Source organism: Bos mutus, chromosome 5, assembly GCF_027580195.1.
Source record: "Bos mutus isolate GX-2022 chromosome 5, NWIPB_WYAK_1.1, whole genome shotgun sequence".
Taxonomy (NCBI): Eukaryota; Metazoa; Chordata; class Mammalia; order Artiodactyla; family Bovidae; genus Bos; species Bos mutus.
The window spans coordinates 100256206-100278538 of record NC_091621.1 but is presented as its reverse complement, the minus strand read 5'-3'; the positions used below and the strand labels follow the sequence as shown (position 1 = coordinate 100278538).

Genomic DNA, 22333 nt, shown 5'->3' with positions numbered 1-22333 from the left:
GTGGTGCCATCCAACCATCTCATCCTCTGTCGTCCCCTTCCCCTCCTGCCCCCAGTCGTAATTGTTACCACTGTGGATTTAGGGATCAGCTTAGGTTGGAAGCAGGGTTGGAGTTAGGTCAGGGTGTTTTCCTGTGAGGTCGTGTGAAGGGCCAGCAGGAGACAAGTGGAAATGGAGCGCCACCGCAGACGCTCGGTGTTTCACTTCAGCTGGAAACAACGCACTTTAAGTGGCCCACGGCAAGCTTCATACACAACAAGGCCACCTGTATGCATGTGTGAAGAAATCAGAGCGCAGTGGTAGGCATGCGTGTGGGGAAGGCGGCAGCCGTCTCGGGACAAGGGGCTCTAAGCCCTCAGCAGCCAGTGCTTCGGGGGGCCCGGCACGCGCCCGAGGGAGCCCAGGAGCTGCTGCCTAGTCTGAACCTCAGGCCTCAGGGGCCACCCTCTCCCAGGGCAGTGTTGCCTGTGGGGCTGGCTGGGAAGCTGTCCTGCAAATCCTGAGTCTCCCCTCCCCATGTGGAGTGGCTGGAGGTGGGCCTCTCCTCCTGAAAAGAGTATTTTCTGGCCAGCGGCTGCCCCTTCCAGCCACCTGGCCACAGAGCGAGCCCTGTCTCTGCTCCCTCTGTCCTGGGTGGACAAGGCTTTCTGCCCACGGCTCTCCTGGGAGCGTAGACTCCCAGGCTTCCCTCTCTGCTGGGACTGCAGTATCTGGTGCCTCCAGTTTTACAAAGTTTAAAGTGGCAGTGGACAGCAGAGGGCTAAGGCTGGTCCCAGGGTCTGAGTCCTTGTTGCTTCTCATGTGAGGTTAGGGTAGGTTACGGTTAGGATAAGGTCAAGTCCACGATTAAGGAGTCTTCGTATATAGGCTCCCCTGAGCAGACCTGCCGGCAGTGAGGCTTGGTTGTGAGCCCCTCGTTTCCAGGCAGGTCAGGGGTCTGTGACAGTGGGCAGACCCTGAACCCTCCAGCAGCAGCAGCTGATGCATGTTGAGCACGTGACTGAGCCAACGAAACGGTGCCGACTTGCGGTCCGGGTTCTGCTTGGGAGAGAACTGTGGTGAAGCCTGAGGTCTGAACTGGGGTGAGAGGCAGAGCAAGGCTCCAGTGATGGCCTGGCTGCGGCTGCTGCTTATTTTGGAGGAGGCCGTCAGCCTGGGACGAGCTTGGTTTCTGGACGTGTGGGGCTCGGTCTGCTGCTTGTGAGGTCACCTTGGGAAAGCAGCTTGGGACTTCTGTGCCTCAGTTTCCTTAGGTAAAATAAAGTCTTTTATGGTTCTTTACTCCTTCCCCCGCTGACCTTATGCAGTGTTCGATTCCACGGGTCTGGACTCTGGCAGGTAGCCTTGGTCCAGCTGGTGGGAGGGAGGGTGGGGGCTTCTCTGTGGTCCAGGCTGAGAGTCAGGAAGGCCTCAGCTGCCCCTCGTCTTTGGACAGAGATGCTGGGGCTCCTGTGGTCACCATTATCAGCTTCTGTCTGGCTGATCCAGGGTGCGCTCACCTGGCTGGGGTCAGGCATTTGTGGCTGAGCTGAGAGGTCACATCAGTTAGTCCCACAGTTGGCATCAGCTCTGCTGGCCACGCACCCCTACATGCTCAGATGTCACACATATACTCAGATGACACAGCCAGATGCGCCTGAGTCACAGGGGAGTATATTCTGAGCATTTATGACAACTCTCAACAAGCCCCCAGTGAGTGAGTGCTGTTAGTCCATTTTTACAGAGGAGGAAACCCCAGACACAGAGGGATTAATAGCAGAGCCTGTCTTCAGACTGGAGTCATCCAGAGATCCACACTTGGTCCCCCCCTCCCCTCGGCACACGCTCCCTCTGGGAGTCAGAGGTCCTGTCTCGCCTCAGCTTGGGGACCCAGGTGGGACCTGCAACAGGAGGAGCAGCAGGGAGCCTCTGCCCAGCCAGCCTTCCTTTTCCTCCAGCATGAAGCCGCCTGGAGGGATCTTGCAGGCTGAGCCCTGTCGTCACCCTTCAGGGGACAGGTCACCTGGAAGCCTCTTGGCAGCTGCCCTGCCCTGACCCGCAGGAAGCAGGGACCCTGCCTGGGAGCAGCCGCCTCTGTTTCCTTCCCTGCTGCCTCGGGCTGCCTCTGGGTCCTCAGGCCCTCCTTCCAGCTCTGGTGTACACACTCTGAGGCACACTTCTTACTGACTTGTCCCAGAGTGCTTTTGAAGAGTGCCCTAGGAAAGTGCTTCTCACTTCGTAGTGTGCATTTGAGTCACCCAGGGATCTAGTTAAATGTAGATTCCAACTCAGAGGGTCTGGGTGGAGCCTGAGATTTCCTAAGGAGCTGGAGGTGAGGCTGCTGGTCTGCATGACCAGAGTCTAGATAGGGCTTGGCAAACTGCACCCAGGCCAAATCCAGCCTTCCGTCTGTTGTTTATTTTAATCGAGGCTTTAAAATCAAAGATTTAAATTTCAGTTAAAATCAAATTCATGTAACATAAAATTAACTATTTTAAATTGAATAATTTAGTGGTGTTTAAGACATTCACAACCAACTCTATTGAATTCCATAACATTTTCATCATCACAAATGGAAACTCTGTGTATATTAAGCAATTATTCCACATTCCCCCTCCCTCAGCCCCTGCCAACCATTAACGTACTTTCTGTTTGTATAGATTTGCCTGTTCTGGATATTTCATGTAAGTGGAATGACGCTTGGTATTTGGCTTCCTTCAACAAACTGAAGCATGTTTTCCAACGTAATCCATATTGTAGGATGTATCACTACTTCGTTAGTTTTTATGGCTGAATATTATTCCACTCTTTGTATCTGTGACCTGTCGTTTATTCGTTTATCCTTTGGCAGACATTGAGTGGTTTCCACCCTTTGGCTATTGTGAATATTGCTGTATGGACGTGTGTGAAATGTATTTGTTTGAATACTGCTTTCAGTTATTTTGGGTACATACTTAGAGTAGAATTGCTGTGTCATATGATGATTCTATATTTAATTTTTTGAGGAACTGCGAAATTGTTTTTCACCATTTTACATTCCCACCAGAAATGCATGATGGTTCCAAATTGTTCAAATCCTCACCAATACTTGTTATTACCTTAAAAAAAAATTATAGCCATTCTAGTCCAAGTGAAGAGGTATCTCACTGAGGTTTTGATTTGCATTTTCTTAACAGCTATTGGTGCATCTTTTCATGTGCTTATTGGGTGTTTGTATATCTTCTTTGGAGAAATGTCAAGTTCTTTGATCATTTTTAAATTGCTCATAGAATACATTAGAAAGTGTTCCTTCCTCTTTTATTTTTTTTGGGAAGAATTTCAGAAGGATTTTGTTAATTCCTCTTTAAATGTTTGGTGGTATTCATTAGTGATGCCATCTGATGCTGGACTTTTCTTTGTTGGGAGATTTGTGATTACTGATCCAATCTCCTTGCTTTTTATAGGTCTGTTTAGATTTTCTATTTCTTCTTGAGTCAGTTTTGGTAATTTGCGTTTTCCTAAAAATGTGTCCACCTTATCTAGTTTATTTAATTTGTTGGCATACAATTATTCATAGTATTCTCTTATATTCCTTTTTAATTGTATAGCATCAGGTAGTAACATATCAATTTTCATTTCTGTTTTCAGTTATTTGTGTCCCCCTTCTCTAATTTTTTTCCCTAGTCTAGTTAAAGGTTTGTCAACTTTATTGATATTTTTGAAGAAACAAATTTTGGTGTCATTGATTCCCTCTGTATTTCTAATCTCTATTTGGTTCATCTCATGTAGTCTTTACTGTTTCCTTCCTTTGGGTTTGGTTTGCTTCTCTTTTTCTAGTTCCTTAAGTAGGTTATTGATTTGAGACTCCCCCCCACTCCTTTTTTTTTTTTTTTTTTGAGACTTCCCTTTTTAATGTAGGTGTTACAGCTATAAATTTCCCTTTTAGTACCGCTTTTGCTGCGTCTCATGAGTTTTGGTATGTTGTATTTTTGTTTTTATTTTCTCAAAGTGTTTTCAATTTTTCTTATGATTTCTATTTTGACATATTGGTTGTTTAAGAGTGTTGTTTAAGTTTTCACATATTTGGGAATTTTCCAGGTTTTTTTCCCCCGGCTATTTATTTTGAGCTTCATTCCATCCTCTCTGCAGAAGATACTTTGTATAATTTCAGTCTTTTTAAATTTATTGAGACTTTTTTTGGTGACCTCACAAATGATCTATCCTGGAGAATGTTTCACATGCCCTTGAGAATAATGTGTATTCTGCTTTTGTTTTGTGGAGTGTCCTGTATATATTTGTTAGGTCCAAGTGGTTGAAGTCTTCTGTGTTCTTACTGATCTTCTCTCTAGATGCTCTGTCCATTATTGAAAGCAGGGTGTTGAAGTCTTAAATATTACTGTAGAACTGTCTATTTCTCCAAATATATCAATGTTTGTTTCTATATATTTTGATGCTTTGTTGTTTGTTACATATATGCTAATAATTGTTAATCTAGTTGACAAATTGACACTTTTAGCAAATATAATGTCCTCTGTCTCCTTAATACTTTTTAAGTCTGTTTTGTCTGATATTAATGAAGGTACTTAGATCTCTTTTGGTTACTATTTACATGAAATATTTTCTTTTATCCTTTTATTTTAAGCCTACTTGTGTCTTTGGATCTAAAGTGACTCTTTTGTAAAAGCATATAGTTGGATCATGTTTTAATCACCATCTGCTATTTAAATAAAGTTTTATTGGAACTCAGCCACACCCATTTGCTCATATATATTATCTGAGGCTGTTTTCACACTGCAGTGGCTGGGCTGAGTCCTTGCAACAGAGACTGAACGGCTTGCAAAGCCTGAACTGTTTACTATCGGATTCTTTACAGATGTTTGCCAACCCCTGGTCTAGAATATCTCTTTTACAGTTTCTCTGGTGATAGTCAACTGCAAATAGCTCCATACAGTGGTCGGCTGGTGAGGTGTGTCACATGTGGCCGGTTTTTTGTCTCTCTGGAAGCCTGTGAGATGGGCAGTTCCAAGAGCAGATCTAAGGAGTCCCGAGACTCATCTGGCTGACAGGAAGGGCAGGCGTTTACCTCTGAAGCTAGAGTTAGAGGCAGCTTGGTATGTGACCCTGCCCTCTCCCACCCATCCCAGCTTCAGTCATGGGGTGATCACCTGACCTGTTCTGCCTGGGACTGAGGCAGCCCCTGGGACAGAGGATCTTACTTTTGAAATTTAGAGACACCAGGCAAAACTGGAGAAGCTGGTTCCCTAATCTGGCCGCCCGGAGTCTCACCTGTTCCCCTCCCCCCACCCCAGTGCCATTCAGGGAAACCCCCAGCTACGCGAAGCGGCGGCGGCTGGCGGGCCCCAGCGCCCTGGCCTCGCCTCGGCCCCTGCAGCGCTCAGCCAGTGACATCAACCTGAAGGGCGAGGTGCAGCCGGCAGCTTCTCCTGGGCCTTCACTGCGAAGCCTCCCCCACCAGCTGCTGCTCCAGCGACTGCAGGAGGAGAAAGACCGGGACCGGGATGGGGACCAGCAGAACGACAGCGGCCCTGCCACAGGCAGGGGCAGCCAGAGCAAGATCAGGTAGGAGGAGGCGGGCCTGAGCCAGGAAGGGTTGGCATGGGCGGGCGGGCGAGTGGCAGGGAGAGGCCCGCTCTCTGCAGAGGCCTGGCTCTGCAGGGATGAGCCAAGGTTTGGGTGGGGGCCTCCCAGGGTGGGGAAGGGAAAACGGTGAGGTCTCCTGGCCTGGGGCAGGCTCCCCCACACTGAGCTCTGTTTGCAGTCAGACTTGTGCTGAGGGCAGTGGGCAGCTGCGGGAGGGCGCTGGGAGGAGAGGGTCTTGTGGTTTAGAAAACTTCGTGCCAGGGAGGAGGACGAGGGCTGGGTGAGCTGTGCTAAGAGTTTAGGGACTGGTGCGTCCTCTCCCTGAGGGCTCCAGATGCATAGGTGGACCCCAACCCTGTTCCCAGAGGAGAGTCTTGGTGTTTCCCCAACCCCTCTGGCCTCCATGGTTCTCCTCTTTACCCTTCAGCACGAGTGCTGGGATCCTGAGAACCAAGGATTTGTCATTCCCAGAATTTACAGCAAAAAGCCTGGGCAGGAGCCCCACTAGACTCTTGGGCTGGAAGCCCAATGAGCCGAGCAGTGGGAGTGAAAGGTGGTTACTGGCTTTACAGACGGTCGGAGTCCAGTGCACTCCTTGCACCCACAGCCACTCTGTGCCTGGGTCTCTCATCAGTTAGGCGTGACCGATGCTACCCAAAACACTGCCTTTGGGAAGCCATCTGGAGCCTGGCAGTGAAGGCTCCCTACTTGGACCCCTGGCCACAGCACTAGCCAGTGCTGCCGATTAAGGCCTCTCGCCTCCCCACACCTTCAGGGCAGGAGTTGCAGTTGCCCCGGAGCCAGTCACATAGAAGGTGCTCTGGAGACATGCTGGCTCACCCAAGTAGCGCTTTGTTTCCACAGTGACAGCTGGGCTGAGCAGCGTAGTGCGTGTCATCTCACTTAACCTTGACCTTGTACGAGGCTGTGCTCCATTTTACAGATGAGGGTCCTCACACTCAGGTGGGGTAAATGACTTGGCCAAGGCCACAGAGCTAGGAAGCAGCTTAACTTGCCCCCAGGTAGACCTGATTCCCAGACTTGCTAAGTGTGAGCGTTCAGCAGAGGGCCTGGGGTGCGACAGGAGCTTATAAAAGCCGTTCTTCCTCTGCTGTTGCCCCTGCTCATACAGCCTTGACCTGTGGTGTCCTCTCTGTCTTTCTGTGTCCCTACCCAGACTGCAAGGCTATTTGTCCTGCCCCAGGTCACTTCAATTCTCCCCCCAAATTTTGCATAGCCCTGTAGCTAAAATAACAAACTCTGGGATGGTTCAGTTCTGCAGAGGCTGCTCCTGAGTTGGAGCTGTGGAAGCCCTGCTTTGATTTGGTTTTTGTATATTCACTCATCCTTTTAGCAAACACAAACTAAGCCTTGCTGGTGGGGCTCCAGCTCACTGCTCTGTGGGGAGAATAGAATTTTTATTACTCTTTCCAACAAACATTGAGTAGGTGCCTAGGCTGCCAACTGTGGTGGGGGCTGATAGCCGGGAGTTCTAAGAGTCTCAGGACACCTGACAGCTGGGGCCCAGGGCTCAGAAGCAATTAAGTGGGGAGTGATCCAGGCAAGGGGGCCTCCCAGTGAGCGGCCAGGACTGGGCTGAGGAAGTTTGGTGCACTCTGGAGGGAGAGGGCCTCAGTGGGGGATCACCTTTGGTTGCAGGAGAGGAAGTGTTTTGAGTTTGAGCTGCTGTCGGAGGGGGTGGCATAGAGGTGGGGGAGGTGGCGCCCCCTCTTGGCAAAGCCTGGCCTGCAATGTCAGAGTCCCCACCCGCATCACAGAGCAGGGCAGAGAAGGCTGTGTTGGAAGCTGAGCGGTAACTTCACAGTTGGCCACAGTTGGCCAGACTAGCAGGAGTGGGATAGTTGAGGTGCTGGGAACGGCCAGGGCCGAGAAAAGAAGGCACCAGCTGTATTACTGAAGTGCAGCTAATTCTCGCCTCCGAGAGCCTGGCTGTTGGCGAAGACTGTGGACGTGGTCCGCCCAGGTGCTAGGGAGCCGGTGCAGGCCCCTGAGCAGGCGAAGGCTGAGGGCTGAGGCCTCGGGCTTGGTGCCCAGGCGGTCAGCGTGGAGAGGGCATGAGCATCCGAGGCGGATGTCCGGGAGGAGAGGACCCAGGTCCAGAGGGGAATTCGGGCGCCCAGCACTCGCGGCGGCCACGGTGTGAGGTGGCCGAGGCCCTGGCTGGAGGGGGACGCGGACCCGCCGGGGGAGCCCCTCCTGGAGGCTAGGCGAACCCCGAACCGGTTCTGAGACGCTCTTCTCCAGTCCGAAGCCCCTTCGGACTTCCTCTCCTGGCCGGCCTCGCCTCCCGGTGTCCCCGCGCTCCTCCGTCGGACCGACCCCTCCCCAGCCTTCCCCTCCGCGCACCGTAGTCCTCCTCGGCCCGGTGGCCTCTCCCGCGTCCGGGCCGCGGCGACCGGGCCGCAGGGGGAAAGGAGGGAGCCCGGCCCGCCGCCCGCAGAGGGAGGAGCCGGGCCGCGGAGGAGGCGGGGCGCGCGGAGCGGCCGCGGCATGGAGCGAGCCCGGCGCGCCCGGGAGCGCAGCCCCGCGGCCCCGGAGCCCTGAGCGGGCGCGGCTCGTGCGCTGGCGGGAGCGGGCCGGGCGCGGCGGCGCGGCCCATGGAGCGGCCCCGGGCCGGGCCCCGGCGGGCGGGCGGCGGCGGGCGGCGGCGGCGGCGCTGCGCGGCGGGCTGCGGTGAGGCCGGCGGCGGGGCCGGGCCGCGCGCCATGGAGGCCCCGGCGCCGGCGCGTGCCCGCTGCCCCCGGCATCGCGTCCGTCACCTACGTGTTCGTCTACAGCCCGAGCGGGCCCGGCGGCCCCGGCGGCCCCGGCCCCGCGCCCGGCCCCGGCCCGGCGCCCCCGCGCCCCCGCGCCGCCGCCCGGGGCCCGAAGCGGAAACTTTACAGCGCAGTCCCCGGCCGCAAGTTCATCGCCGTGAAGGCGCACAGCCCGCAGGGCGAGGGCGAGATCCCGCTGCACCGCGGCGAGGCCGTGAAGGGTGAGGGGGCGCGGGGGGCGGGGTCGCGGGGGGCGCGGCGCCGGGCCTCCTGGGGCCCGCGGGCGTTCGCGGCGGCGTGGAGGGGCTGTCACCAGGGGTGTCCCCGGGAGCTCTGGGCCGCCGCGGTCATTATGGGATGTCCATGCCCCTGGGGATGCCTTGTGTCACCGTGGAGGGAGGGCTGCTCGTCTTCACGGGGCTCCTGTCATGCGGGTTTCTCTCCATCCTCTGTCATCTTGGGCTCCCCAAAATGTCACCACGGGGGCTCCTCTCCTCACGGGGGTGTTTCTGTGTCGTTCTGGGGGCTGGTGGTGGTGGGGTTCTCATGTTCGTAGGACCCTATCCGGTTACAGAGCTTCCTTGAATTATGGGGTTCCTGTGTCACTTCTGGGACTTTCTTCATTGGAAACGCTTGTGATATGTGGAATTCTCTGCCAGTTCTGTGGGTGTCTATAATGAGGGGATCCTGTGCCATGACAAGCTCCTCCCATTATGGGGTCTCTGTTGTCACTGGGGTCCGCCCCTCATGAGTGCCCTCTGTCCAGGGAGCCTGAGGAAGAAGCAGTTGTGTTGGTCAGCTCCCCATGGTCCATCATGGGGCCCAATCTCCTGGCCACAGCACAGTGACCCTCAGCTCTTGGCAGTGACCCCTGGGATGGGAGAGTTGGTTCAAGAGCAGGGAGGAGAGCGGGCAGGAGCAGGACTGTGGCCCCTGCCTCTGCCGCCTGTCCCCCCTCGAGTGTGTCCATCTGTGCATCTCTTTGTCCCCCACATGCCCATCCTGTGCTGTGCCCATCTGTTCTTTTCTCTCTTCCGTGTGGATCCCAAAATTTTCCCAGGGAAAAAGCCAGGAGGATGAAGGGAGGGAAGAGAAGAGAAGGAGAGAGACGGGAAGGTTGGGTGGTGATGGTGGAGATGGTGGTCGGGGGCGGGGGGCGGAGTGCGGCCAGGTGGGCTCCGGCTGCGCCCCTCTGCCCTGACAGCCTGTCTGGCTTCTGTCCCCCCAGTGCTCAGCATTGGGGAGGGCGGTTTTTGGGAGGGGACCGTGAAAGGCCGCACGGGCTGGTTCCCGGCTGACTGCGTGGAGGAGGTGCAGATGAGACAGTATGACGCCCGCCACGGTGAGTGACCCCCGCTTCCCTGGGCAGCTCCTGAGGGCACCTCCTCTTCCAGCTTCCCCTTGCTCTTGCTTGGAGGCAAATCCAGATTATATTCACAGAGAAAAGACTAGAAGAAATTCAAACACACAGAAGTAGATGCAAACTCATGTACATGACAGACACGCCACATGCCCCACACTTACCAGCACACATGTGTACATCTGGACCCTGGACAGCTGTGGAGACACTTGTGACATGCCCACAGGATGGACTCGTGTGAGTGTGCACCAGTCTGGGATCCCCCATGTGGCTCTCGTGACCACAGTCCTTCCCAGACAAGGTTCTCCCATCAGTGCTGGGTACTTGGAGTGTGTGACTGCTGTGTGGCTGGCAAGCAAGTAAAGAGGTCAGTGTGAGAAAAGAGGCGTCATTCCAAAGTGGACAGATTGTCCAAGTGGGCAGCGCAGGGAGGCCTGGGCCAGCCAAGAGGAAACGAGGCCAGCTGGGCCCAGAGGGGCTGTCATGGGTACCCCGGGGCCAGGATGGTCTAAAGGCAGCAGGTGGGGGACGACTGCATCCTTAGCCGGCAGGGAGGAAGTGGGGGCAAAGGCCGTGGCTCCTGGGGCTGGTCAGCAGCCTCCGTGTCACCCTGGGGCTGGTCACCTGCACCTCCAGGAAGGAGCCCTCTGGGTGCTGGGATCTGAGGCGGTCCTGCCAGTAGAAAGGAGAGACTGGTCCTTTCAAACCCCAGCCAGAGCTGACTGCAAGCCCTGGAGGCCTCTCGACCCACAGTGGGACAGGGGAGCCCCCTCCTGAGTGGTGGCTCGTGGTGGTCACTAATGGTGTGTCTGGACCCGGGGTGCACACATCTGTCTTTCTGCACATGAGGGGCTCAGACCCAGTGTTGCCGTGCTTCCTTATCCTGGGTTGAGAATTTCCCCAGGGCAGCCCACCCCGTGTGGCCTGGGCCCCTGCCCTGGGTAGAACGTGGCCGCTGATCCCTTCCTGGGCAGGATTCTTTACTCTTATCCTTGGCTGTTCACCACCTTGCTCTGATGGCTCTCCTTGTGGCTAGGAGCCTGGAAGGGACATGACCCCCTCTGGTCTGCCCAGGGTGGGCAGGTGGGGTGGTATGTTGAGGTGGAAAATGATTTCAGCGGTTTGGGCGCTGGTGCCAACTGTGGATAGGAGAGGCGGGAGGAAGCCTCCAGACCTGCCTAGGGTGGAGCCGTCTGCTGCCCCGTAGTGTGGGGAATAAAGGTTGTGGTTTGAGAGCTGTGTGGGTCCAGGGGCAGCTGGAGCTGAGTCTGAAGCTGGGGAGGAAGGGAGAGAGGTCTGGACTGGACTCAGAATTTGAGAACAGCTAATGTTTCTTGGGTGGTTGGCATGTGCTGGATGCTGTGCTGGGAGCTGGGATCACAGGGGCTGGCTCTTTGCCGAACGAGGAGCAGGTGTGCGCCGTGCTCCAGCAGGCACGTTGTGGTGTGACTGTGATGGCGTGAGCCCAGGGAGGCTCCCTGAGTTGGTTGAAGGAGTCAGAGAGGGCTTTTAAGCAGAGGGGTTGTTTGAACTGAGCCTTGAAGGGTGGCTGGGGCCCGCCAGGGGGTCAGCTGACGGGGTGAGGCAGAGCCTGTTGGCCAGAGTGTGGCATGGCCTGCTGCATCTGCACGTGCTGGCACCTAGCGTGCTCCGAGCAGTGTCGGGATGCCTGGCTTGGTTTTTCCCTCTTTCACATCTAAGAATTCATTGGTTCATCCCAGCAGGCCTGGGAGGTGGGGACAGTTGTTGTTAGTCCATCTCTAGGAGGATGGGTTCCACAGTCCAAGGAGCAGAGTCCTTGTTGCAGTGTAGGCGGTGGGCTGCAGGGTCTGTGCTGTCACCGCCACACTTCACGGGCTCTGGTGTGAGTGAACCTGAATGGGGCAGGGGCTGGGCTGGAGGCAGGGGTCCTGGGACGAGGGGCGTTAGTTCATGGCGGTATCATAGGAGGCGGAGTCTGGGGGAGGGGGTTGCTGTCCTGATTGTGCTGTTCATTTAGGATCGGGTGACGGTCCAGGCAGGACAAAGTGAGGAGATGGAGCAGGGGCGGGGGGCAGGGCTGGGCCAGGGTCGTGGAGTGGGAGAGGACACAGAATACCCTGCTGAGGGGGCTGTAGGCTTCTGGGCAATGATGGGGCCCTGGACGAGGGCTGGGGCTTTGGTCTGTGCAATCAGAAGGTGTCAGAAGGTACTGGGTAGGTGGGAGCGTTTCATAGGTTGGCAGGGAGACAGGCCTGCCAGGCTGCCTGCTGGTGGGTGGGAATCACCTCTGTCCTCACCTGCAGGCCTGGCCCAGCTGCTCTGGACAGAGCCTCTGGTCTGGGACCCAAGGGCTGAGTTCTGCCAGAGGTGAGAGGGCGGCCCAGGAACACAAACCTGCTTCCAACAGGCCCAGATCCAAAGAAGGATCTGTTTCTGAGACTGGAGCAGGGACTTCGAGGCCAAGGAGGGGACATTGCCAACATGTGTGGGCCAGGCGACACCCGTGGTCTGCAGAGCGCGGCTCCCATGGTGCCCGTCTGGGTGCAGGGAGCAGGTGCAGCAGGGAGGGTGAGCCGGTGGGGGCGGGGCGGGCGGCCTGGGAGTTCTGGTGGCAGGTGTGGGGCCCCGGGCCGTGGCTCTGCCGCTCCTCCCTCCCCCGTCTCCTTCCAGTACTTGGGCGACCATGTGTGTGTTTGCATTTTAGCTGGCTTTTACGTGTCTGATTAATAAAACTGGAAAATGAATTTGCGTTATGTAATAAATACACTGTGTTTGGTCGATAAATATAAAAACAGGAGGCCAGTGATCTGCAGAAGCTCTTTTTTTTGGGGGTGGGGGCGGTCCTTCTGCAGGCAGGCACTGTGAACATTTCCAGAGTTGGGTCCGTGTGGAGAACGGTGCAGTGGAGGGGAGAGCGGTCTGGGCCCCGCCCCCAGGGCTGGGCGAGGCTTGGCTTTGGGGACTGCAGGGTGGTGGGAGCAGGTGTGCTGCAGAGGGGAGAGAGACTCTAGTACTTGGGAGGGAGCCAGTGAGGTAAAACTACAGGCTGTCAGAACCTAGGGGGCCTCCAAGGTGAACTGTCCTGCTCTGTAAGGAGAGGGCCAAGAGGGACTGTCGACGTGCAGAGAATCACACAAGTTAGCGGTAGGGTGCTGAAATCCAGACCAGTGCTTTTCCCGACATCTGTGCGTTCTGAAATCCAGACCAGTGCTTTTCCCGATATCTGTCTTCTGACGATAACACGAACGCTTCTTCCTGTCTTGCCGCTGCTCCTTCTGTCCTTTGACTCACCACCCATCCTGCCCTCCGCCTGCTCTCCAGCAACCCCCCAGCAAGCCCCCACCCACGCTCTCCCTCCATCCACTTATGTATGTGTTTACCGTTTGACTTGGCCTGTCTGTCCCTTGTGCCATCCAGCCATCCACCAGCCAGCCAGTCAGCTGTCTACCGCTTTGCCCTCCCAGTTAGCACTCGGAACGCCTGGTATGGATCACAGAAATAAACACGGCACAGCTCCTGCCTGCAGGGAGCTCACCGTCAGTGGAGGAGACCAGCCGTCAGAACCGTGGTTCCCTCTTGGCTCTCCTTCCCCGCTGCTGTCTCTTACTCCTCTGCCCCAGCTGCCTAGGCTGCTCACTGTTCCTTGAAAACCCCGAGCTGGCACCTGGCATGTGACTCTGCCCTGAACACCCCCACCCCGGAAGGCCCTTTACCCACATAAAGAGATGCTCCCTTATGCCCTCTTTCCTTTGTTCAACTCTCCCTTCACGGTGAGGCCTTCATGTGACCACCTAGAGCTGCCGTGTCCCCATCTGCTTACTTTTTCTTACTGCTTGCCAGCATTCGACGTGTTCTGTGTATGCCTGGTTCTTGACTCCTCTGTCTCTTCAGCTGTACGGTTTAGACTGTACACTGCGCAGCGTAGAGGCTTCTTTCTGTTCTCTGCTGTATTCGCAGAGCCTGGTGCATAGTAGGAGCTCAGTACATACTTCTTTAACGAATAAGTTAATCTTGCGAAATGTTAAGCTGGTAGAGAAGGAGGGAGGAGCTGAGGGATGAAATCTGAGGTGGTGGTGGAGCTGCAGAGCTGGAACAGAGGTCCTGGGAAGCCGGAGGCAGGAGTGGGTGCAAGGGTACTGGAGAGCCCAGCGCACAGGCCGCGGGAGAAGTCCGTCTGGAGCAGGGCGGTTATGGCTAGAGGTGTGGCCTGGGACCTGCTGGCTTGCAGGACGTCAGCAAGGCCGAGCTGGGGTAGCAGGCAGCTGGCCAGCTCTGCAGGGAGAGCACGATGGGTAACGCTCTGTGGGAAGCAGTGAGAGCAGGCAGGGGGACCCGCCCCCCAAACCTGAACCCCTCCCTGCCCGCTCAGAGAAACGATCTGGAGCAAAAGCCCGTGAGGGCGAGCATCCCTGTGGTGAGGGACACGCTGGCCACACAAGGCTGCCTCCATGCCAGAGCTTGAGAGTATGTAGCGTGACGCCTGCACTTGCACACACAGACACGCACACGTACAGCCACGTGTGTGAGCACAACAGCTGCACGTGATTGCAGGTCACACAGACACATGCCTGTTTGAACACAGCGCTTGCACACGGCTCCAGGCCACACACGTGTGTGTGCTCACCTTCTCTGCCCTGAGTTTCGGGGCTCGTGGGCTCTCCCTGTGGTTGCCCTGGCCTTGTTTGGTCTGCTCTGTGCAGCTGCTCAGGAGCAGGGTGAGCCACAGCCCCTGCCCATTCTGGACCCTGGACCCTTTCCTGCATGGTCCCCTCAGCCTTCTCACCTTAGGACTGCTGGGCCCAGTACCCCAGGCTTTGGACCCCTATTTCCATGTGGGCACAGCCAGGCCAGGGGCATGTGTGTGGGCAGAGGCTGGCGGCCCACACAGGTGAGGGGGGTTCAGGCCAGTTGGAGGGTGAGACCCTCCGTCAGCTCCTCAACCTCCCTTCAGAAACCCGTGAGGACCGGACAAAGCGACTTTTCCGCCACTACACGGTGGGCTCCTACGACAGCCTCTCTGCACACAGGTACAGAAGGGGCAGGTGGGCCGGTGGGCAAGGGGGTCAGATGGGGGAGGCTGAGGGGGAAGCAGTCAGCGGGGCGGGGTGGTGCCCAACCCGCACGTCTGCTGCCTCCCCGGCCAGTCCAGGGACGACTCCTAGGGCGGGCGCTGCCCATGGACCCTGTCTGGGGCATGTGGGGGGTCAGCCTGATCCGGGTGCTTCAGCAGGGTTCTTCTCACCTCTCCATTTTCCTTCATCAGTGACTATGTCATTGACGACAAGGTGGCTGTCCTGCAGAAACGGGACCACGAAGGCTTTGGTTTTGTGCTCCGGGGGGCCAAAGGTAATGACCAGGGGGTGTCCCACTGGCGATGCTCGCCTCCTGCCTGGCCTCTGCCCCCTTTCTCCCCCACTGCCCGCTCCCTTCCTGTCTCCCCACCGTGACTGTCTATTCTGGGTTTGGGATGTTGGTAGGAGGCAGCAGTTGTGTTCCCTCCCTGATTGTCGGGGCCTCTGCTGAGGGTGTCTAATGGAGTAGGGGCCTTTCTGGTGGGATGTGGGGTGGGCCTCTCAGAGGCGTGCGTCCCGGATTGCTGGGCCGGCTCTTCTTGCCCTGGGCAGCCCTGTGTGCGGCCTTCCGGCCCAGGCCGGGCACGGGAGGACCGCCCTGGCGGCGCCCCAGTTGATCGCCCCCACCCCGCCCCACAGCAGAGACTCCCATCGAGGAGTTCACGCCCACGCCGGCCTTCCCTGCGCTCCAATACCTCGAGTCGGTGGATGTGGAGGGCGTGGCCTGGAGGGCAGGGCTGCGCACGGGAGACTTCCTCATCGAGGTGAGGCTGGGCCTTCCGCGCGCGCCCGTGGGTACTGGCCTCCACGCCCGGGAGGCCTCACTGGACCCCACCCCGGCCCTGGCCGTCGCAGGTGAACGGCGTGAACGTGGTGAAAGTCGGACACAAGCAGGTCGTGGCTCTGATCCGCCAGGGCGGGAACCGCCTCGTCATGAAGGTGGTGTCAGTGACCAGGAAGCCCGAAGAGGATGGGGCTCGACGCAGAGGTGAGTGTTGGGTTCCCCTTCTGTCCCCTGACCTTAGACCTTTGACCCCGGGCCCACGCTCCTCTCCTCGCTGCAGCCTAGACTGCTGACCTCAGGGGCCTGAACCTAGGCGAACACCCACGTGCGTGGCCTGGGCACCCATCCCTGACGTCAGTCAGCCAGCCCTTCCCCAGCTTCTGACCCCTGACTCCAGGTTGCCCTCCTAAGATTCCTGCCCCGTCCTTCCCGGTGCCCCCCAGCCCCTGGCATGGAAGAGCCCTCCTTCCCAACGCTGCCAGCAGCTGCCTGGAGGCCGGGGTTGCCATGGCAACTGTGAGGTTGACGCTGCCGCCGCCGCCGCCGCTTATTGTCGGAGGGAAGGGGGAGGCGGCACCTGCGGGAACAGGAAAAGCGTCTTCTCCCCGCGCCGGCGCCGCCCGGGCTGTGTCGCTCGCCGCCCCTGCCCAGGCCCCGGCCTGGCTGCCCACACCCCGGCCCCCAGCGGGGCAGTGGCCTCCGGGGCCTGGGGGAGCCCTGGAGCGGCAGGAGCCCGGCTCGCGGGAGACCCCTCCCAGCCCCCACCCCATGGCTCTGGGGTCCCCTGCTCAGCCCTGGAAACTGCAGCCTGGGTCCCGGGCCGGGGCCCGCCGGCCTGTGAGCTCCCTGGGGCCCTGACCGCCTCCTGAGGCCCCAGTGGCCCTGGCCCAGCCTGACCTTCAGCCCCGCCGAGCTCCCAGCACCATGAAGAAGTTTGCATCCAGCCGCAGCCTCAACAAGATCCTGGCTCAGTGTGACTCGTCCTCCCGGGAGTACGAGGAGGTCCAGGCGGTGGGGCACAGGTGGCACCTGCGCCTGGCCACGCCACGCTGCCTGCTGCTGGGCAGGAGGTCCAAGGCCCCCCTCTTCTTTGCAGCCCCGCCACCCCCTAAGAGAGCCCCCAGCACGACGCTGACCCTGCGCTCCAAGTCCATGACAGCAGAGCTTGAGGAGCTTGGTGAGCAGCCGGGCAGGTGGGGGCAGACAGCCCGGGTGGGGGGCCGGGTGGGGGAGCCGGCCAAACTCAGGCAGAGACAGAAGGGAGGACGAATGGACAGACGGATGTATGGATAGGTCAGAGGTAGATGCGTGGGTGCTGGAGCGGTCGGGGAGTTGGGCTGAAGAGGGAGGAGGTATGGGGCGGGGGGCAGGGCTGGGGACGGACAGTGGGGTGCCGGGGTCTGGGGGACAGGAGCAGGGCCTGGCCGCCAGGGTGCTGGCCTGCATGTGCACGTGCTGCCCCGGTGCCCCTGCCTCCAGTGTGCCTTTGCTCCTTCATTTCATGCAAGTGAGAAGAGGGGCCCTGAGCTTTGCTCCAGGCACTAACTGTGCGGTCTGTGCCTCCCTAACCCTCTTAGCACCTACGTACGCATCCGCTAAGCAGGGTAATTACAGTGACCTGCTGACCTCAGGGCTGCGTGAACATTGCTGGTACAGTGATGGAACAGGCCCTCAGGAGTGGCCGGAGGCAAAGAAGAGTGTGTTGGGGCTTGGATGGACATGTGGGGGCCACAGTCCCAGGATGGCCACCAGTAGCCTCATCATTGGCGTGTTCAGATATACTTGACCGTGTCCTGACATATGGACAGTTAGTAGTGGTCATGCCCCAACTTATATGACCATGAATATCTTCATCATGGCATGTTCCAATATACATGACTGCTAACATGCTCTATCCTTCTATAATCTGGACTCAATCCTAGTCTGGTTCCAGCCATAGAAGGACCCTGACTCTGGTCCTAAGATGAGCTGTGACCCAGTGCTGGGCACAGGAAGGGCCTTGATCATGGTTCTAGACTGAGCCCCAACCCTGGTTTCAGGCTTGGTTCTGCCCCAGCCATAGAAAGAGCCCTTACCTGTTCCCTAAAATTACTTCTGATTTTCCTCATGGACTGACCCCTGACCCAGTCCTTTGCTGAGCCACTCCCTTCCAAGCAGGTGTTGTTGACTGCAGTTTGGTTCAGTGGGGAGGACAGCCACCAAGACAGATTGAGCTGACGTGGCCAGGACTGTCTTCCCATAAATATTCTGAATAAAGCAAAACTTTAAAAAAATATACAGCCAATTCAAAATGAAGGGAGAGGAATTTCTCAGTTCTCAAAAATGAAGAGAGAAATCAGAGCCAAGAGTGTGCGAGGAAGCTAATGCTTCCATAATCCATGAGGTCTTGGGACAGATACAGATCCTGAGGGCAAGGGATCAGGGCTCTGATGCCCCTACAAAACCCAAGAGATGTGGAGAAGCTAAAACCAAGCCCCAAACTGGAATTAGCATCAGAAGAGCTAGGAATCCTAGAATAATGTGAAAGAGACAAGTCAAGGTGTTTAAACACCAAGTTTAACAGAACTCATAAGGCAAGGACAGGACAGTGAGAAAAATAAGCAGATTTTAAGAGGATTCCTAAAGAACTGTTACTGAAACAAAGTTTAGCCACTGAGATTTTAAAAATCTATGCCTGGGGAACAGTATACTGACCTAAATGATAAATCTGAGATTACCCAAAATTCAGCACAGAAAGATAAGGAGATGGAAATTATCAAAGAGCAGAAAAGAGAGATGGAGGGCAAACCAGACAGCCTAAATAAAGCCCCAGAAGGAAAGGGTAAAAGAATTGAGGAAGAGGCAGTATTTGAAGAGTAAATGACAGACTTTTCTAAAATTGAACAAGGACGTGAGGATCCAGGATGCAGGAGTCTAAGTCTGAAGCAGTGAAGTGGAAACAAAGCTACCTCTGGTAGTAAGAGTTCACAGCACCACAGGTGAAAGGGAGACTCTTAACTGCCAGAGAACGATGACTTAGAAAGAACAGGGGTCAGACCGACAGCAGAGTCATCGTCAGCAGCAGCAGATTCTTGAAGACAACGGGACAGTAACTTCAAAGTCTTGAGTCAGAATGCTTTTCCACCTGGAATTCTGTGTCCAGTAAACTCCTCAGTCAAGAGTATGGGAGAGAAGTGGGCGGACTCTGGGCCCCAGGGTCACAGGGGTCTGAGACTAGTCAGGGGGAGCTGATCCATCACACTGATTGAGGCTCCAAACCGATTGATAGACAGATGCCAGTCAGCAGTGGATGTGGCTAGGCCCCACACTAGGCTCTGGTGGGTGGTTCCCAGAAGTCTCCTGCCAGAGGCCCTGTTCAGCTGCACGTTCAGAAGGGATCCTCCCCGCTTTGCACAAAGAGGTGCTTGGACAGCCTGTCATCCAGGGACTCAGGGACTCTGCCCTGCAGAAACAGAACTGCCTTTTGCTTTCTGGGCTGCTTCTGTCTGCAGAGACCAGTGCGTGGAAGAAGAGGCTTCTTCCTCTCAGGTCTGGGTGTTTCCTCTGCTGCCTTCTGACAGGGTTGCTCCGCTGGCCCGTCTTCCAGAGGGAAGGGGCTCACTCTTGCGGCCTGAGGTCAGATCCTTCCACCAGCTTTTCCTGAACAGAGTCTGGGGAAGGGGAAGGGACAGCTTCGCACAGAGCCTCTGTGCACACTGCTGAGTGAGGGGTCGCAGTTTTAACTGAACTGGACCCAAGCCCTTCCTGTGGCTCTGTTGTGAGAAGGGCCTCGGTGGCCAGGAGCACAGGAAGACCACTCCTGCCCCCGAAGACAGTTGTTCTGGGGAGCCAGCCCACTTGCTGACCTTCTCCTGACATATGGTTTGAGAAAGCCAGGCTGGCATCAGGGTCTTCTCAGGTGCCTAAGCAATCATTCCATGATTCACTGTGCTTTTAAAAGGTGGAAATAAGACCCATGGGTTCCTTGCCAGCATAAACACATTACTTTTATGTCACAACATCAAGGGCAGATAGGGCCCTCAGGTGTCCTGCAATCTATTGAGACGAGGACCTGAACATGTGGAAAAAAAAAAGAAAATATGAGGCCACAGAAGAAGCAGGTGGCAAGGAAGGGGCTCAGGCCAGATGGTGCCTTGCTGTTCAGAGGGTCCTCAGGAGGAAGGGGAAGGGAGGTGTGTCCGGGGGGTGGTGTCCCAGCAGAGGGGGCCGAGCAGGCTGGCGGAAGTTGGGTTAGAGGAAGGGGTTGGGTAGGGACTCTCCCTGTGAGAAGAATCGAGGAGGGGGAGGAGGGGGGCGGGCAGGACGTCTCAGTCACCAAGTGCTCAGCCCATAGCTTGGCCCGGGCATCCTGGGGCAGCAGAAGCCAGCGGGGGCCAAGGCCGAGGGGCCCTGAGGGGCCGGAGCACCTCCGGCTCATCCTGTTTCTCATAAGAACCCTGGGACTGCTGGGCTCCTTTCACTTAGGGGTGAGAACGTCAGGGCAGTGGCCGTGCTGGGGGTGCTCCCTGACTGGCCATGGTCCGGCAGACACACTGACCTGCCTGTTTTGGAAGCATACTTCCGGAACGCTCATGGGCGACCATCGCACCATTGATGGTCTCTGAAGTGGGTTTTTATGAGGTTTGGCCTTTTTTCTGAACAAACATTTGATTCAACCAAGTATGATTTAGCCATGCATTCACGTGTGCATGTCTGCATGTGTGTGTGAGCGTGTGTGTGTGTGCATGCACACAGCATTGTCCCTGCTTGGGTTCCCACCTTGAATTTACTGTACCAACTTGGCATTCGGGTAGATGTGCCACTTACAACCTGCCGGGGTACAGGCTGGGAGGGAGGGGGTGGGGGAGGGGGGTGGGAGCGGGCGTGGAGCCCAGGTGCCGAGGGACAAAGTCTGCCTCTCACCCCGTTTACTCTTTCTTGATTCCAAGCCTCCATTCGGAGAAGGAAAGGGGGTGAGTCATCTGCTGTGCCCCAGGCCCAGCTTTGCCTGACCCCTGGCGAGGGAAGGTGTGTCAAGTCAGGGGGTCTGGAGGCCTGCGCTGTACCCTCCTGTTTAGGGGCACAGTAGAAAGACCTGGGAAGGGTCAGACGGGCTGGGCTGGGCTGGTGAGTGTAGCCACAGGCCTTGGGGGCTCGGGCGGGCTGGGCGGTGGTGTGAGGGCGTGGGAGTCTGAGATAGAGCTAGAAGAGCCCCCCAGGGGAAGCCACGGCCTGTGCCAGGCCTGGAGCGGAGGAGGGCTTCCAGGGGGCCCAGCCGAGGAGCTCCCTGGGGCGACAGAGTGGCTGGGCCGGTGGGGGCGGGGGCCCGGGTGCTCAGCCCGAGCTTGGATTGTTTTCTGGGACTCCTGTGCCTGGTGTGTGGGTTCTGTTTCTGCCCTGGTCTGTTGTGGGGTTCAGGCGAGTGCTGACATCCTTTCAGGGCAGGGATCAGGGCCCCGCAGCTGGGTGGCCTTCAGCACCCCGTTCCTCCCATCAGGCTGCCCCCTCCATCCTTTGAGCCTCCTTCCTGCACATCCATGTGTCTGGCCTGGCTGCACCGGGCGCAGCATCCACGGGAGGAGAGAGGCTGGGCCTGGGTGCTGAGTTCCCGCGTCTGCAGGCTCCACCTGTCCGGTGGCCGTGAGCCTCTGTCTGCCATGCGGCCGTCCATGCCAGAGGGGAGCCTGCGAGGGCTCGGTTGTGTGTCCCGACCTCTTTGTGCCTGGTGCCTCCCCAGTCCTGGTCTGCTGGGCGTTCCCTGTGCGTGGGGCACACTCACCTGTCTCAGCCCGGGTTCCGCATGTGACCAGCGATCTTGCCTCTGAGTTTTCCCAGTCCTTGCCCCAGTCCCAGGTGAAAGGCTTTCCCCAGGGTCTTTTCAGGTAGAAAACAGATGACTGGGTCTCCTCTGGGGACACTTTTCTTCGCACCTTTGAGGCAGACAAAGACGCTATCTTAGGAATGTTTTGGTTCTGCCCTCAGCTCATTAGCGGGGCTTCCAGGGTGCTCTGCTGTGGCCTGTGTGCTGCTTCCGGTTGTAGGGGACGTGGTGGCGATTCGTCGCCCCTGAAGGCCCCTCATCCCCTCTTGGGTCCTGGTCCAGAGAGGTGCGTCCCCAGCTGCATCCCTGCCGTGTCTGGTCCCCACACCCAGCGTGGCTGCGGGCAGTGGGACTGAGCAGTTCCAGGGCCCCAGGCCTGGTTCCTAATGGCCTTCATTTCTTCTTTCTTTAAGAATCTAAAGTAATTTATTTAAGAATATATTTTTTCTCGTTTTGTTGGGGATTGTGGTCAACCTCACCAGCTTGTAGTTTGCAGAATTCTTGGTTCTTTTCCTTTTGAAAATAAGTCTTGTCTGGCCTCGGGCCCCCTTGCTGGTGGCCAGTGGTGGTTTTGCTTTGCTAACTTGCTTTGTGTCTCTGGAACTGAGTTCTTCTGGACCTAGAGATGCAGCATGTAAATACCCAGCTCAGGTGAGCATGTACCCTGTGTGGCACATGGAAATATTTTCTCTCTGCTCATGTCGTTATGTCTGCGATTTCTGGATAATCTGGTTGTGAAGCCTGATCTCTCATTGGATCTGTGATTTGGGGCAGCTCCTCTCCCCAGAGCTTCAGATTCTTGCTGGTGAAGTGGAGACAGTAGCTGTGTCCTCTGCCTGTGGCTGTTGCGGGATGAGAGGAATCGTGGTCTCTTCTCACGCTGGAAGTCACCAAGTGAAAAGTGAAAGTGAAAGTCGTTCTGTCGTGTCCGTCTCTTTGCGACCCATGGACTGTACAGTCCATGGGATTCTCCAGGCCAGAATACTGGAGTGGGTAGCC

The 22333-nt window shown here is 56.8% G+C and overlaps 1 protein-coding gene across 6 annotated transcripts in view; it reads left to right on the top strand.

Annotated features, from left to right (window-relative positions):
* Positions 1–22333, top strand: part of SHANK3 (SH3 and multiple ankyrin repeat domains 3) — a 51117-nt gene that overhangs the window by 7708 nt on the left and 21076 nt on the right. For all 6 annotated transcript variants that reach the window (XM_070371364.1, XM_070371362.1, XM_070371363.1 and 3 more), the window contains exons 11-18: positions 5268–5538; positions 8358–8557; positions 9565–9678; positions 14630–14705; positions 14942–15024; positions 15390–15514; positions 15606–15738; positions 16631–16711. In XM_070371364.1, coding sequence (XP_070227465.1) covers positions 5268–5538; positions 8358–8557; positions 9565–9678; positions 14630–14705; positions 14942–15024; positions 15390–15514; positions 15606–15738; positions 16631–16711 — 1083 coding nt within the window. The remainder of the gene's footprint in view (positions 1–5267; positions 5539–8357; positions 8558–9564; positions 9679–14629; positions 14706–14941; positions 15025–15389; positions 15515–15605; positions 15739–16630; positions 16712–22333) is intronic.